The 18,872-nt window shown below is 36.8% G+C and overlaps 1 protein-coding gene across 12 annotated transcripts in view; it reads right to left on the reverse strand.

Annotated features, from left to right (window-relative positions):
- The window catches only part of bru3 (CUGBP Elav-like family member bruno 3), a 1,256,451-nt gene that overhangs the window by 805,149 nt on the left and 432,430 nt on the right, over nt 1-18,872 (reverse strand). The window contains exon 1 of one of the 12 annotated variants that reach the window (XM_074093045.1): nt 13,612-13,803. The exons of the other annotated variants lie outside the window; for them this stretch is intronic. Coding sequence (XP_073949146.1) covers nt 13,612-13,665 — 54 coding nt within the window. The 5' untranslated portion in view covers nt 13,666-13,803. Of the gene's footprint in view, nt 1-13,611; nt 13,804-18,872 lie in introns of those variants that run through there. 12 annotated transcript variants of the gene reach the window in all.

Below are 18,872 nucleotides of genomic sequence, written 5' to 3' on the forward strand. Positions count from 1 at the left end.
AGTATGGAATCTAACTTTTTTTGATACCTAAGTTTTATTTCAAAAATAACTTTAGTCTAGTTCTTTAGTGTAGTTTGTTTCAGCTTATAAGCTTGCAACCTCTCTTAAAAGCTTAATACATGTCTTATAAGTAATAATATTGATGTTAGATCTACGACTCACCGGGAATTCCGCATATATGTATAGGTATCCAATCACTGTAATAATGAATGCAGGATGATCATGTATCTAGTGGTTATTGGTTTCAACAATACGAGTTGTAATTAATTAAGCAGTGAGATAATAAAAACCTCAACTGTTGAATTTAATTTTAGCAGGTTATTAATATTTTTTTAACTCCTGCTCAGCGATGCCGGTTCGTGGTCGCCACTCAAGGACCGGAAGGCGAGACGTTGGCAGGCCTCCGACTAGATGGACTGATGATATTGTGAAAGATGCGGGCAAACCGGGGGGTGCAAGTGGCGATTTGTCATTTATTGCGGCGTTCTATGGAGGTAGCCTATGCTCAACAGTGAACGTCTTACGGCTGATGATGATGGTGATAATCACTGATTAAAAGTTATAGTGTAAGTTACAGTAAATTAAGGGCCAACATTTTATTGCACTGTATTAAAGATAGGCATACTTAATACGGTATTTGACAACTCCTGATTTTGTCATATCTCAATATTAATATGAAAATATAGATATACAGATAGTGTTTAGCGAAGAGAAAATTTAAATCGGTTGAAAATTGGATTTATAGTGATTTTTTGAAAAATCTATATACCTGTCTCTTTCTCAAACGCTTTTCTCTATGCAGCAAGTATGGCGGTACTGGCGTGTGACGTCACATGCCAGTATGTCTTTCTCTGTCTAATCTTGAATTTCAAACCTTTATAACTTTGTTATTTGTAAAGGTTGCTTAAAAATTGTTTTTTTATTCGATAACAGGCATTGTGTAGTTTTAATTTATAAAACATATACAAAATAGTCAAATACCGTATTATGACAAAAGCAAGACACATAATTATATGACGTGTCGTGCCGTTACGAATCACAACGGTATCATTTTCATACATTACAGTAAACAAGAACAGTCAGCAAATAACCTAACCTAACCAACAAAAACTTAGAAAACCCCCGACTTTATCACTTCAAAGTTCAATATCTCAAAACAGCTGAACCGATTTTGATGAAACATATCTAAGAACCATCGCTAGAAACCCTGATTTCAAATAAAAAAACCGCATTTAAATCGGTCCAGTCGTTTAAGAGCTATGGTGCCACAGACAGACAGACAGACACACATAGCGGTCAAACTTATAACACCCCTCTTTTTGCGTCGGGGGTTAAAAATGAGAGAGCTCTGAAGCCACAACAAAGTCATGACAACATTGCATCAGACAAATATACATTTCATCTTATAAAACGAATGCAAATGATACCATTCTGACTTAACACATCACCACACGTCAGACAAGTTATAAATCAGGCTTTATTTCATCAGCACTTTAAATCCTTGTTAACATTATTAATTCAAAAGTGAGTTGGTGTGTTTGTTACATTTTCACACCTTAACTACTGAACTGGTTACCATGAAATTTTACTTGCGTCATATTAGATGACCGATATAAATAATAGGATACTCTTTACCCCGAAAATGAAGTTACTCTCGAGAGCGATAATGAATCCTTTCCAAAACTTATAATCATAAATATCGAAGTTTTTATCGCCAATCCGTATGAACAGATAATTAAACAATAATTACAATGGTCCTTCCGAGCTCATTAATTGATTACCTATTAATTGCATGAATATATTCAATTACCACAGGTAGGGATAATCCTTTATTTAAACATGATTATCACTTCATTATACCTGCGGTAATTGAATGAAAGGATAATATCCGAGGCAAGTGAAAATGACCGTTACAAAGGTTTTCCGAATAACTTTATTATGCTGCGGCGTAAAGAATTATTATAGCTTGGACAGTGCATGGTCACTCCTTCACTCGAACAAAGCAAATAAAGGAGAAGGTAGCCGTCACGTCGTATAAGGAGATTAAGGAGGTAGCTTTAAGTAGGGAGAAGTGAAGAGCCATTCATCGGTTACACCGACAAGAGTAACTCTTAAATAAAAAGAAGAAGAAGTAAGATTGAATTTTATTGTTGCACTAGCGTTTACCCGCGGCTTCGCACGCGTAAACCATAAGATACAGCAGTTGGATTGAAATTCCGGGATTTTATTAAACTCCCGTGGGAATTCCCTAAAATTACATCATGGTTTTCATTCATATTAAATATAATGACCCGGATAACTCACGTCTTAAATCGAGTTTATATTTAATATGAGTGAATCTCACGGTAGTTTCATGTTCAAAATGGTTTTCATTGACGTTAAATTAAAACACCCATTCCAAATTTCATGTCTAAGCCCAGCGGTTATTAGTTCGACATTTTATCCCTATCCCGTGGGAACATCGGGATCAAAAGTAGCCTATGTCTTATTCCAGACGTTCACTTACCTACACACCAAATTTCATGACTCTAAGTCCAGTGGTTGTCATTGAAAGATTTTATCCCTATCCCTTGGGAGTATCGGAATACTAAGTTTTCAAATTTTTAAATTCCAGCCGTTTCAGTGTGAAGAAGTTCCAAACATACTCACTCAATCACTCACAAACTCACTCACTGACTCACTCACAAACTCACTCACTCACTCACAAACTCACTCACTCACTCACAAACTCACTCACTCACTCACTCACTCACTCACTCACTCACAAACTTTCACATTTATATTATGAGTAGCATATATTTATCAATAAGACAAATGGGTAAATTGAATTATGCATGAATTAAACTCAAGCTGCCATTTCTTTTCAACTGCCCTATAGTAACAGCTAGAGCTGCCTTCTAACACCATACATAACCCAGGTTTGCATAAAATCAGATTGGTATAACGGAAAGCTAGAAAATCTATTTTAAACCGCCGTTCAGAATCGTAAATAATCCGTTCGGCGGAGAATCGAACCCGTTACGTTTGTTAGTGTTGGTCTAAAAATAAATGCGCTCTGTTGTATCGCAGTTGGTTAATGTACATAAAATTTTACGTGCATTACGAGAGGGTATTGCGGTCGCGTTGGGTTAAGCTGTGATATTGGGCTTGGGTTTTTGTACTGGAGGAAAGTTCACCAAGTTTTGGATAAAAGTGGTTACCTACTAAATTAGTTTGATGGTAAAACCCCCGACGCAAAAAGAGCGGTGTTATAAGTTTGACCGCAAAAACTAGGAAAACCCCCGACATTGTCACTTCAAAGTTCAACATCTCAAAAACGGCTGAACCGATTTTAATAAAACATTTCTAAGAACCATTGCTAGAAAACCTGCTTTCAAATAAAAAAAAACCGCATCCAAATTGGTCCACCTGCTTAAGAGCTACGGTGCCACAGACAGACACACATAGCGTTCAAACTTATAACACCCCTCTTTTTGCGTTGGGGGTTAAAAACTAGCCCAGTATAGAGTCCCATTTGCTGGACACAACTCTCCTATTGACCTCCACAGCTTCCAGTCTGGCAGAACGGCAGGCCAATCCCTTGCATATGCATCCAAATCTTCGCGCCATCTCCTTCTCAGTCTGCCTCGCTATCGATGGCCGCTCTCCGATGCCCACTAAATGAGTATGTAAGCCCACATCATAGCTGTATCCAGCCCAAAACAGTTTTTTTTAAAAAGAATTTGATTTTGGAAAATGTCTTTTGTATTGAATGTACTTGCATTTGTATCTAAATTGCATATCATATCCGTACTTAATAACAAACTGGATTACTAGAAGTGGGTAAAGTTAGTCTTTTTTTTCGACACAGGTAAGCGAAAACAGAAATGTGGACAAATCTCTAAGGGATATGACCAAATCATGCAGGATGTTAAAATGGCGAATCCATTTTATCATTTGCAATTTTTTTTTTAAATGGTGATTTGATCAAATTTCAGAATCTGTTCAGTGAAATAACGAAATCAGCCAAAGAAGGCAAACTCGCAAAGTCAACTCGTTTTATTATTTCACTAGTTTTTTTAGTCATATTGACCGTTTCCAGTCCCGACTGAGGTAAGTTTTTAAAAAATGCTGAATATTCCTAGCTATGCCTGGCCGAGTGGTTTGACCTATGGCCTCTCAAGCAGAGGACCGTGGGTTCAAACCCCGGCTCGCACCTATGAGTTTTTCGAAATTCATGTGCGGAATTACATTTGAAATTTACCACGAGCTTTACGGTGAAGGAAAACATCGTGAGGAAACCTCCACAAAGCTGCGAAGCAATTCAATGGTGTGTGTGATGTTCCCAATCCGCACTGGGCCCGCGTGGGAACTACTGCCCAAGCCCTCTCATTCTGAGGGGAGGCCTGTGCCATGCAGTGGGACGTATATAGGCTGGGATGAATATTCCTAGGGTCAGCACTTTATGTGGGATACCTACTTTTCCCCTAAAGCTCTTTAATTTTTCCAACCCGTACAGGTAGCCACGCGCCGCGTATCATTTTATTTCCATCATCAATCATCGTACGAAGCAACATTGTTTATTCCACCTTTGTTTTCTGTCAACGGCTTGCACAGGGAACATTATTTCTCAATTCCCTATTGTCAGTACCGAATGATAAATCACCAGTAAAAAAGGACGGTGCTAGATCGTATCCGGGACTGATGAAGTTCGAATTTTGAGTTAAACTTTCGAAAATTGAAGATTTTAATCTGTTGATGAGTTCAATATTTAGGTTCTAAAATGAATATTTCTTCTTCATCATCATCATCTCAGCCTATATATGTCCCACTGCTGGGCACAGGCCTCCTCTCAGAATAAGAGGGCTTGGACCATAGTTCCCACGCGCGCCCAGTGCGGATTGGGAACTTCACACGCACCATTGAATTGCTTCTCAGGTTTGTGCAGGTTTCCTCACGATGTTTTCCTTCACCGCAAAGCTCGTGGTAAACTTCAAATGTAATTCCGCACATGAATTTCGAAAAACTCAAGAGGTGCGAGCCGGGGTTTGAACCCACGACCCTCTGCTTGAGAGGCGATAGGTCAAACCACTAGGCCACCACGGCTAAATATTTTTATATATTTCTTCTTACCAAGACAAATATATACGGTACTTTATTATGGCATTTTCAATATAACCTACGAGTACGTATTTTAAGTAAGTTGAAAGCTTATTAAAATACAGATATTTGTATGGGAAGAAAATATAACTTAAACGAGTATATTCAAGTCTAACATCAATATAATAGTTGTATTTTTGCTATGAATACGAACCGAACTTATAATAATAATTCTCTTGTCATTTCAACTGTAATCGTAGAAAACTATTCATTTCGTTAACGCTAAATTAAATTTCCTTTCCGACATAGCCAACTGAATTAGCTCGTTGAAGTGGCAACGGGCAGGCCATATAGCACGAAGAACAGATGGCCGTTGGGGCCGAAAGGTTCTCGAGTGGAGACCGCGGATCGGCAAGCGCAGCGTTGGACGTCCACCAACGAAATGGACGGATGACCAGGTTAAAGTCGCGGGTTCACGGTGGATACAAGCCGCTTCCAACCGAGGCAACTAGAGGTCTATGGGAGAGGCCTATGTCCAACAATGGACGTCCTATAGCTGATGTGATGATGATAATGATGATGAAATTAAAATTGACTTTTACAATAATCGTTGTTTTTGTTATCTGCCAAATACCTACTTGGTAAATTTTAATAAGAGAACAAAGGCAGACAATGCGTAGTATACCGTTCTTTATACTTCTTATAGTAGATAAATAGAATATTGGTGCTGCTCGTATATGCAGCAGTTCAAATAGTAGATTTACTTAGTAATACTTTGATAATTAGTTGAAAGCGAAACCAATGAAAGCGTGTTGAAAAGTCTATGCTTCTCGCTCATCGCCTCGCTATCATCTATCGCCTATCCCACTCTAACACGCTAACCTGCCCACATAACGCCAGATTGCTCCTCCAAGACCAGGCCCTTTGACTTAAATTTCAATCTGGGTTCGCTTCAAATTCTCTGAATTCACGTCAAAGGTGTATTAGTATAGCGTAAGTTACGCAATCTCTGTCCGGACTATGGACGTAATATGAATAGCTGAGGATTTACTAGGATATTTAAATTTAAACAGGCAAAATCAAAATAAAAAGGTTTACAATACAATAAAATAGGTACGGTCGGTAACTTATGTATCCACTTTTTCATACTAGTTGCAAAGAAAAGTGGATACTTATGTTGGGGCACCGACTGTACAATGACTTGACGACCGGCTGGCCAAGTGGTAAGAGAACCTGACTACGAAGCTTGAGGAAATTCTAGCATTGATAGTCCCTGAGCACAGACAGACATACATGGCAAAACTATAAGGGTTCCGTTTTTGCCATTTTGGCTATGGAACCCTAAAAAGAAAAACTGTTCTGCGACATTGGTACCCACTCAGTCAAAGAAAAAAGATGTGCGACACATATTTATCAATTTCTTTAGCAATCAATAAATATGGATCTATAAATAAATAGTAATAAAACTAATAATAATAACCACCACGGGCTATAGCGATATAAAATATAGGTTATGATAATGTACTTTTTATTATAACGGTGCTTGTTCAATGGGGCTGTGATAAAATAAGTTTACGAGGTTTAATAATAGAATTACTGGAAGAAATATACTACTGACAAATTATTGCACTTTTAAAGACATTGTTACACTTCAGAAAGTGCCAAAAACAATAAGGGTGTACGTGGAGGCTAGTTGGCGATAGTACCATGAGCGTCGTTTGACAATTTTGTCATTTTTGTCACGTTTGCAGTGTTGCCAACTCCTAAAAGTTCGAGTCGCTAGACTCAAAATCAAAAGTCGCTAGAAAGTCGCTAAAATTAGTTCCACCGGCGGGGCTACTACAAAATTCGAATTTCGTATCGTGCCGTCTCTCTCACTCTCGTATTAAATAACATTTGCGTCAGCGCAGCGGGTCGGCAAGATACGAAGTTCGAATTCTGCACTTCGTAGTATAGGGCCAGAGCGGCTACTACGAACTCGAAAATCGAAGTTTGTATCGCACCGTCCCTTTCACTCGCGTATTAAAAGTCATAAGCGTCAGCGGGACGGCAACGGCAACATACGAAGTTCGAGTTTTTTTTTTTCGTTTTAATTTGTAAGTACTCCAAAAGTCGCCAGATAAGTCGCTAAACCAAATTTGTCGCTAAAACTTTTTTTTGGTCGCTAAGACTTAAGCAAAAGTCGCCAGTTCTAGCGACAAAGTCGCTAAATTGGCAGCACTGCACGTTTGTGATGGGTTATATAACTATACGTATGGCGCTGTCACCGTTCATCCACCATACCTCTCATATTTCGTTTTCTACATTTTTTGCCGTACAACGGCAAAACCTACTAGACACTGGCAAAATTTGTCCTCCGATAGACAGAGCCATATTTAAGTAAAACTATTCGTATGCCAATCGCAAGCAAGAACATCAATCGAACCTCAGACTGTCTACTAATAGACGGAGAGCGGACTGCAAAATTTCGTACCTACTTGATACAGCGATGAAATGCACAATGGTTTCCCATCAAAGTGATGCTGAGTCCGAATTTGATAGTCTGCCGCGGCGGAACTTGCCGAAAGTACCAAAAAATATTGGGTATCCCAAAAAGGACGCAAGATTTAAATTTGCCGCCATTTTTGTATTTTAGTGCTGGCAACCCTAAAAAAAACTATTTGACAGCTGAATGTTTAGGGTTTGTAAAAATGGCGGGTTTTATGAAAGATCAACGCGTTTTTATTATTGAACAATATTTCAAACGAAGTTTGGCGTGTGTACGGTTCGAAAATTCCGTGCAAAATATGGTCGGAATATTGACTTGACTTCATCAACTGTGAGCAGAGTGGTTGCAAAATTCAGGGAGAGTGGATCAATTCATGGTGTTCATTCCACTGGTAGTCCAAAAACAAGCCGTTCAAATGGCAATGCTTTAAAAGAGGAAATTCGACGCTGCATGGAGAAATTCAGCCGCATCTATGCAAAATGGTCATAGAAAATTTTGTCAAAAGAGTGCGTATGTGCCAGCAAAGCCTAGGAGGACATTTGCCTGACGTACTATTCCACAAATAACCCTATTTTATGTATTTCAAGATTTTATATACAAATATATTATAACGAAAAAAAAAATGTGTTTTTCATCAATTTTAAATCTTGCGTCCTTTTTGGGACATCCTATATAAGCAATAGGCGGCTTTGCCGCTTCAGAGTAACCTCTTCCAGGCAACCTTTACAATAGACAGAAGTAAGTAATACTCAGATTAGAGCATAGTTCTTATTATAATTATAGCAAACAAATTAGAGCAATGTAAGTGCGCGTGAAGATCAAATTAGTGTGTGCTAATTTTTCTGTATGTTGTGTGGCGGCGTAAGAGAAGGAATGATTAAAAGAAGGAATTAGTAATTGTACAGTAGGCTAGTGTCTTAAAACCGAATAAAGGTAAACGTCCAAGTGCTTTACACACTAATGCCCAATAGACGACACCCTGCTGTCACCGCCAACTACTGGGACACTGATGAGGACTCGTACGTTTATCTTATTGCGACAATTAGATCAGGAAACATTGGACACCCTATTTTTACAGTCAATTAATCAAATTTCGTATTTTTTCGCACACAAATAATTTATTTGCTAACATAGGTAAGATCTGGTCATCCGTCCATCTTGTTGGTAGACGTCCTACGCTGCGCTTGCCGATACGCGGTCTCCACTCGAGAACCTTTCGGCCCTAACGATCATCTGTTGCCATTGCCACTTCAACGAGCTAATTCGCTTGGTTAAAGTCGCGGGTTCACGGTGGATGCGAGCCGCTTCCAACCGAGGCAACTGGAGGTCTATGGGGGAGGCCTATGTTCAACAGTGGACGTCCTATGGCTGATATGATGATGAGACTACTTTTGTGAATTAAACAAAAAACGATGAAATAATAGCCAGTTTCGTGTGACGTCACGCCGTGCGACATTTTTTACCACGGCGTGACGTCACTCACATCACACTCACATCACATTCTTCATTCTCGATTTTTGACGTGCTTCATCTTTGTAATTTTTTATTGGATTGACAAAAAGATACCTGTACAATATTTTCTGATAATCTAACTGGCGGATTAAGTAGAAACATGTTTTTTTTTTACCCAGAAAACTACCCAAATACAGTACGATTAATTGGAGTTAACACTTGACAGATGGCCGTGCCTTCAGTCAAATTTCCCATTTTTAGTATACCCACGTTTACAGATTATGTAAATACTATTTTATTTGTATGACCTCAAAGTTGAAAATTGACTGAAGGCACGCCCATCTGTCAAGTTTAGTGTTAACTCCAAGTAATCGTACTGTAACATTATTATTAAATTATTTAATTTATTATTATTTTATAATTAATTATTTTTTATTGTATAATTGTTTTTTTAGTATTATTGATTTACTTTGATTTGTACTATGTTATGTTGTATCAATAAATAGTAATAAATAAATATAATTAACATTACCTATGTGTACCTATGCTAGTTTCTCTATTGCTTTCCGTCGGAAAAGACAGTATTTTTGTATTTTGCAATTTACTAACCTAACACATAAATTATATTTGTGTATTTTTTTTCTTACGAAATATAATAAAAAATACAAAAGCGACCAGGTAATTTTTGAAAGTATTAAGCAGTATTCTCAAAATTAACGTTCTAAAAACACAGTTTATTCTGTGCCGCAATGTATAAGTGCCTTAACTCCAATGCGCACGCGCCGACCAGCAGGTATCTAGAGCATTAAAACATGTGTGCTTTTAAATTTTACGATAGAAACGCTTGAAATATTTCTTTCGGTACGTCCGTCAATCATGAGCGGCTCTGGTTTCGTTTGTTGAAACTGTATTAACTGAGCAGTTTTCACTTTCAATTTGAGGTTATGTATACACACGATCACGTGAATACTCATTGTGGTAGTATATTTAAGTATGCTGAGATATACCTAATGTTGAAATGAAATGAATAAATAGTTTATTTTTGTGTTTGTTTTTAAAAGTGTTGCGTGTAAGTCTCAATGTTTGTTCAATTTATTAAATCAGTCAACATCAATGAACTTTAAAATAGTAACTTTGTCGGTTGTTTTTTTTGTGTTAAATGAATCAAATTTTGATGGTCCCAAAGGAAAATCAGCGCTATCCGTAAGCGCGGTATGATGCTGATTTGGGACCATGTCGTGACCGTAAATCTACCTACCTAAATGTTTTTTAATTATTTCTTTTCATTATAAATGAAGGCTTTTTGCTAATTTGTATCAGTATTCAATTTGTGTTCACTCAAATATTTACCTAGTTTTACCTCCTCTTTCATTAATCTGTGTTAAGTTTCTATTAGCCCATAGCAACATTGTTAATTTTTCCCTTTTTTTTACTGGCCTGTTAATGTGTCCCACCAGGGCCCCGGCCCGGGACCGGGGTCGGGGCCTTCTTTCCGCCACTCCTCCCTATCGAAAGCATGCTTCTGCTTCTCTATTTGATATGCGTCCAAGTCATCCCGCCATCTTGTCTTCGGCCTGCCTCTGTTACGATGGCCATCCGACGGAATCCAATGGGTGGTAATTTGGACTCATCGCTGTGAGTGCATGCGGCAGACATGACCAGCCCAGTCTCGCTTCAGCTTAGCGAATTTTCCCCTTATTGGTAGAAAATTAATCAGTTGGTCGAGTCAAAAGTACCCAAAACTGGTAAGTATGTATGAAAAGATTAATGAGTGTTGAGGAAGCGAAAGAAAGAAAATATATCAGGGACTGTAGCAGGTCGAAACAAATAAATAGTCTCTGACTACCCCTTCACTAAGAAAAAGGCGTGATTGTATTATACGTATGGTAGAAAAGAAGACATTGTCTTTTACATTAGAGCCTAGGTTACGGTTCGTTAGACCTATTTTATGTTCAAGCACTAAACCTAACGTTCTCTATGCAATCACACTCCCAAATTTAACAAATACGCAACATAATCGTCCACAGAGCGAGCATTGCCAGTAATTGGCTTCAGTGGCACAGATTGCAAAACCATCGTAGCTAGAAATTACCGAAAAGGCAGTTTCCACTGGCTATTAGTGTACAATTAGTATACGTATGAGTTAGGGATCCGAGTCGATAACAATTAGAGGTGCAGTTGGAAACAGCGGAGTCAGAATTGGGAGAATAAACTTGGAAATAAGTTTAAGTTGTTATCTTGAATAGTTTTTGTGTTACAAATGTGAAAATTCGTGTGTATTTGTTACTCTTTGACCTTAAAAAGGCGGTATTTAAATAAATAAATATCATGGGACACCTGACACCAATTGACCTAGTCCCAAACTAAGCAAAGCTTGTACTATGGATACTAGGCAACAGATAAAGTTACTTATATAGATAGATAAATACGTACTTAAATAAATACTAAACATCCAAGACCCGAGAACAAACATTCGTGTTTTCATACAAATATCTGCCCGGCCGGGAATCGAACCCGGGATCTCAAGCTTCTTAGACAGGTTCTCTAACCCCTTGGCCATCCGGTCGTCTAATTTGGATGAAGTATGGTATCTTTTTATCTTTTTTATCGTAAAAAGGAAATGGAACAAAACGATGTATTTTTAAAAGCCGGAAAACATTATCAATCTTATTACAAAGCGGCAGTTAAATGTAATTTTGAAATGTATGATGGTTTATTTAACGAAAAAGGTCAGTTTACGTTCTTACTGTTCATACGGAAAGAAACTGCATCGACAGGGTTCCGTTTGTCACTCTACGGATACGGAACTCTACAGAAAAATACCGAATGGCACATCTTCTGCTGTATATTCTGTGCAACCCCCGAGGCTGACAAACAGTGAGTCATTGAAGCCTCATTGAGGCTGCAACAATAGATAGGCTGTGCTTAGGAACAGGGCTACTACGAAATTTGAAAATCGAAGTTTGTATCGTATCGTTCCTCTCACTCTTGTATTAAATAATACTAGCGTAAGCGGGACAGCAAGATAGGAAGTTCGAATTTTGCACTTCGTAGGGCTTGGCTTGCATCGACTACTAGCTGTTGCTCGTAACTTTGCCTGCGAAATATTTGCTTATCGCGGGAATTATGCAAGGAACCAGAATAAAAAGTATTCTATGTATATCTCAATCTTAAAATCTCAGAATTTAATCACTTTCTTAATAATATTAAATAGTAAGAACTATCTTTTACTCGCGACTGCGTCTGCCAAGAACTTGTGGGAACTAAGCAGTTTTCCGTGTTAAAACTATTCTGTGTGTCAGGGTCTCAAACGTCTATCTAAGTCGGCTCCACTGAAAAAAAGGATAGCCAGAATTGACTAATTAGGAACCAAAATAATGCTAATATTGCAAAACTGATCTTGTAAGACATAACCTAACTTTTAGCTACTAGTAGGCCTTAGTTTTGTAGTCACTCAAGTTATAATACCAGCAACAATTATTTTTGTGTTGTTGTTTTTTGTTACTGTTAAAAATAGCCGTGGTGGCCGAGTGGCTTGACCTATGGCCTCTCAAGCAGAGGATCGTGGGTTCAAACCTCAGCTCGCACTTCAAAATTCATGTGCGAAATTACATTTGAAATTTACCACGAGCTTTACGGTGAAGGAAAACAATGGTGTGTGTGAAGTTCCTAACCCGCACTGGGCCCACGTGGGAACTACGGCCCAAGCCTTCTCATTCTGAGAAGAAGCCTGTGCCTTGCAGTGGGACGTATGTAGGCTGAGATGATGATGATGATGGCTGTTAAGTGCATTTTTTTTTAGTGTCTACATTGTTTAAGCATGAAGATGTCACAAACAGCCAGAAGGCAGATAGACAGAAGAAGAGAGATAGATTCGTTTATTATAATATCATCAAAAATTGCCGTCTTGATAAAGTATTTCATAAAAAAGTCTTCGATCGAAATAAAATTTTCAGCCGAAATCAAAATTGTCCTTTTTCTGTTCCTACCTTAACATTACATTTGAAATCAGAAATGTTATGTTAGAACACAGTTACAAAGATGTTATGTTATAGTTTCATATCCAATGTATTCAGCCTGCATGCAGGCGTGCAAATTATTGAGAGTAGTTACAGTTACAATTTTATATTATTAACAATGCAATATAATCAAAGCAATGTCAGAGAAAAACGTCAATAGAAATTTTCCTAATTTTCAATAATAATAATATTGATGTGATTTCTTCGTCATCTTGGCCTATCTACGTCCCATTGCTGGGCACAAGCCCACTAACAGAATAAAAGGCATAGATTGTAGTTCCCACGCAGGCCCAGGGCGGATTGGGAACTTTACACACATCATTGAGTTGCTTCGCGTATATGCAGGTTTTCACATAATGTTGCTCTTCACCGTAAAGCTCTTGGTAAAGTAATTTAGCACATACTTTAACATTCTCAAAAAGTCCCTCGTACGAGCCCTAGATAAATCTAGGCTAAATTTACTGCCTGAGAACCCATAGGTCAATATAGACTACCATGGTTTTTCTAATGTAATTCATTTCACCTAAAAAAATTGAATTAAAAGCTCTAACAAACCAAACCGCGGAAACTCACCATATCGTCGTAGTAATTCGCAATATGCGAATATACCAGCGAATCGTAATCCATTGTAACACACACACAACACTACACAGAACACAAAAAAACACACCAAAATCCCTTTGTCCGTTTTATTTCCCGGGTTATTTGTCGGAAATCCGTCAGTTTCCCTGCGCCGGCGTCGATTTAAGACGCATTGGCGTCTGACGTGCGGGCCGACTGTAAAGCTATAATAAGACCAAATTTTAAACACAAATCTTTGGAGCTGCTACAGATCTGTATAGAGCTGTTTTAACCGCTGCGAGGAGATGTTAACTAGCTATTTGAATCTTATTACCACGGAAGAATAAAAAGTGGAAGTGCTATATGTAGGTGCAGCGAGCGTGCCACAAGTAAGCGGGGCGGTGCGCTTACTCATTAGTAAGTTTTTTTTTCCTGTTATCATTTTTACATTCCAGAATTGAGCAATACGGCATAATTACTGTAAAACAAGGAATACTAAACGTGATCATACTCTACGCAATGTTGAACACGACTGGCATCGAGTAAACGTACCTCCGCTTACTTGTGGCACGTACCGCTGCACCTACATAGCACTTCCACTTGTTTTTATTCTTCCGTGCTTATTACCATGTAATTTTGCAGATTCTTTGCAGACAAAAAATAACGTATTAAAAGATTTGAATTTCAGCAAACTTCTTTTAAATTTCATTATATTATTAAAAATTAATTGTATTGTTATTTGTTTATTTCAAAGTAGACATAGAACAATACTTTGTTTAATACTAACCAAGGCGATATCAATAAACAGAATTGCTAAATGCCTTGACCAAGTCTTTATTTATATGAAACTATGTAATGTTCAATGGCCTGATTGTTTTAAAATTTTGTATTAACATATAAAATAGCAATAATTAGATACTGTCTAGATTTTTTTTTATTACTGTTTAATCACACCCAAACTTCTAAAGTCACACTGAACAGCTCTATACAGTTCCACGCAGGAGGAAGCGAGTTATAGCGCACGAGTCATGAGTTGCTTCAAACATGTATGTTAGTTTGTTTTATAATTTCACGGGAACTTTTACAGATTTATAATGAAGTCGAGTGCGGTGTTGGTTAGGTAATTATATAGAGGTGTTAGTTTGTTCATTTGTACATATAATATATGTTTAAGGTATTTCTCTTAAATTTTGTTGTTCGGATTGGTCTTGTTTGCGTTGTGTTTGAATGGAATCTCGAAATAATGTATTTTTTGTTGTAGGTATTCGAATATTGATGAATTAAAGTCTTTATTTCAGACTTTACTAATTACAATACAAAACACATGCCTACAGCAAATCATTGTCATTCATTGGTTTTATTTCTTGTAACACCTAGAGTAAAACAATTTTATATTTTTTTCTGTTATTGGAATATAAATACTTATAAAATTACCATTTTTATTAAGGTTCCCTTATAAAATTAAGCTGATTATAAAGGGGTTACCTATAATATTTTGCATTCTTATAAATGACTGATAAAGAGACAAACTGACAGTATAGCGAAGTAGTTCCGTTTGTCAGCTTTGAGTACGAAACCCTGAAAACAACGTGCAATTAACAATAAATTAACAAACTTAATAACAACTCATATCCCACTACACGACCACTACCAGAAGTCCCAATATCATTATCGTAAAAAGCTTGCCAAGAATTTCCCAAAAAGAAGATGTAAACGGATGCGAAATACACAAACGTATTCTAATTCAGCGAGAAATCCCCCGGGATACGACCAAAACAAATGCAATATGCGAGAGAAGATGTACGACAGATAAGACGGCTGCAGACTGTACGTATACCCCATTTTATCTGTGGTAAAAAAATGTTTATATTTATATGTTGCTGTGTGAACCTACTAATAGAAGGTATCTGTGTGTATGATTAAATGATTATTACTCCTTCACGCTATTGCTGGATTAATTCAAATTAAATTTAGTGTATAACTGGACTTCTGGAATAACACATAGGCAACTTTTTATCTGGATATTCCTACAGGATTGTGATAAAATATCGAAATCTCAGCTACTTAAAATTACTATTTACTATTTAAAGATACATTACAATTTTATCGTGTTTTTTTTTAAATGTAAAGTAGGTAAGTTTCATTTAGATAAACCCACTTTTTTACATGAAAAGTGCTCACTACACTTTATTGTACAAAAATGAAGAAAGAAATGCAATTGACAAACGTTGAGATACATGTATTGTGTAGTGTAATGGTAAACGTAGCTATCTTTGAAAGGAATCTTGACCAGTGAAACTTTGTTACGATGAGAGGAGCATAATAGTCAGGGATCCACCCAAAATGGGTTTTTTATAAGTCAGAAAGAGTAAAAGCTATTAATACAATGATAAAAAAAATGGAATACCTATTAAAACTCATAAAAAATCCCGGTAACTATGGCCCAAGCCCTCTTGTTCTGAGAGGAGGCCTGTGCCCAGCAGTGGGACGTATATAGGCTGTGATGGATGGATGGATGGATGTACAATAAAGTATTTGCATACATACATACATACAAATTTCAAAAACAAGTATTTTTTGTTAGCTCTGCTTACTTCTGAAATGGTTGATTTACCCACCTTAACCAGGCTTATTTTTTTATTTCAATTAATTTCACAGCATTATAGCAAAAACCAAAGATCAAAGCACTGTAATATCTTTATTGTAGCATCCGATTACAGCCGGCACATTGCTGTATTACGGTGCTATACTGGTGCCAACCGCAACTGCTGTACCACAACACACCGCATCCTAGCAATTTATATCACGCTGCACGCATGAACCTGTTGCTTTGGACCCCTTCCAGTGGCATGACTTATTAGTCGCGTTTAGTCGCATAACGGTCTTATAGCAGCTTATCATTTACATTTTTCAATTCCGTTGCGTTTCGTGCCAAGTGCGTCTTTTGGTTGATTTACTGGTCGCGAATGGGTGGTTTTATTTGGTTGTTAAATAGAAAGTTTTGTATGAAATACTTTACGCGGTATGAATAATGATGTATTGTTAACCAAACAACATTTTAATGTGAAACAAAGTTACCTGAACTGTGTTATAAATAAATTTTACGATGCTTTTTGTGACCATGTTATGTTTGAAAAAGCCTAAAAAAGATATTTTGGTACATACTTAAATGTGAAAGTGTGTGTGTTTGTATGTTTGTCCGTCTTTCACGTCGAAACGAAGCGACGGATCGACGTGATTTTTGGCATAGAGATAGTTTAAGGGCCAGAGAGTGACATAGGTTACTTTTTATCCCGAAAAAATGCACAGTTCCCGAGGGAACAGCGCGCGATAGTCGAATTCCTCGCGGACGAAGTCGCGGACAGAAGCTAGTTAAGCTATAATTCAGTCATTCAATGCGATGATGATTGTGATACTGCTAAAATAATAGTTATAAAAGAGTGATGTCAAATATTAATAGAAAAATATTGTAAATCGACACTATTATGTTATTTTCAAATAAATATATAGTGACTTCAAGACACTATTTTCAATTTAGCCAACCATGTGCAATTTTCAATACTTACATGTAGTTTCAGCAGAAATGTAAACTTGATATATGTAGTGTACATATTATTATTATAATCAACTAAATAGAAGTTGAATTCACATGCAAATGGATGTATGAAAAAGTAGGTACGATGTTTGTTTGACTTTTTATTTAACAAATTTTGTACTATCATTTATAGCGACTATAAAAAGATATTAAAATATAAAGTATTTAAAAAGATACAGCCCTATAACTGACGGATGAACAGATAATATACCCTAAAACTAGAAGTCAATAACTAATTTAAAGTATAATTAACATTGTTTAAATTTTTTTATTAGTAGGGGAGGCTGGGGTCAATTGAAACGCGGGTCATTTGAAACAAGTCAAATAACTCCGAGACGGATAGTCTTAGCGGTGGGGGTCCAAGGGGCGAGGAGATCGGCAAACCTGTACAAACCTGTCGGCAGAGCGCGTCGCGGCTCCAAGCTCGTTGGACAGTTTTAAGTGACCGTATTACTTTTTTGACCCAAAAAGTAAGTATTTTTCATGTTAGTTTATTCTTTCATGATTAATAACCATGAGTAGTATGTTCCATTTTCCTAAACTTCTATAATCTATAAGTATTGTAGTCTAAAATAAAGCGATTTGTGTAAGCCTACGGTGTTCCGTTTTTTTTTTACGTAATTTAATATTTGCAGAGAGGTTGATGGGGCGATTGAAACAAAAAAATTTGGTGGCAATTGAAACATGTTTCAATTGACCCCTGTACCTTTTTTTGAGTATGCGATGTTTATTGTATATATTTTATTTTTTCAGATGCCTCGAAACCGCAAAAAAAACTACTAATCGTGGCGAATGCTACCTGAATTTTTACAATACAAACCGAAGATATTCCTTTAAACAAGCTTAAAACGCGTAGGCAAGCGGCGGAATAATATGGTGTTGATCTGATATGTTCCTATACGTTTTTTCCTTATGTTAGCAATATTTTGTCCATTATTTATACCTATCTTGTCATTTGCCAAATTTATCTTATGTAAATACCTACTAAAAGCGATACCTACTAAAAAAGTGTTATATTTTGTATGAGAAACTCTTATAAATTTTGATTAAATTAGTAATATGTAGTTTTTTTGTACTGATTTGTGGTGTGCAATAAAGGATATTTGTATTGTATTGTATTGTACTAAGTCGATCTCAATACTGAAATAATACAGTCCTAAATGATAAGTTAGGCTGGGGTAGGTGTATTATAATTATGTTAAATTCAAAGATTGGCTTTGGTTGATATGATTCTAAAGTTATGAAGTTCTTAATGATAATTATTGTAGTAAATACATATTTTGTTCTTTTTGTTTCAACTACCCCCCACCTTTGTTTCATTTGACCCAACCCTGGGGTCATTTGAAACGTTTACCGTGATTTTCTAAAATTCTTCTAACTATTTATTAGTAGCTCATGAAGTCAAATCAAACTTTTCACCATATAGCTAGATAACTTGACTATAACTAACACCATTCAAGAAACCAGTTTGGTAGGAAATGAGGGTAGAATACTCAATTTTATCAAAAACGTTCCAATTGACCCCAGCCTCCCCTAGTATCACAAGCGAAAAAAAATATCTCTCATATCATTACATTCATAAATCCAACCGACAATTGTATTAAATATTTAATACAAAAACACTCTAACAGTCAAATAGATTCCCAACGCCCCATTCCGCATCGATTCTAAATAATAA

The sequence above is a fragment of the Choristoneura fumiferana genome, chromosome 10 (assembly GCF_025370935.1).
Source record: "Choristoneura fumiferana chromosome 10, NRCan_CFum_1, whole genome shotgun sequence".
NCBI lineage: Eukaryota > Metazoa > Arthropoda > Insecta > Lepidoptera > Tortricidae > Choristoneura > Choristoneura fumiferana.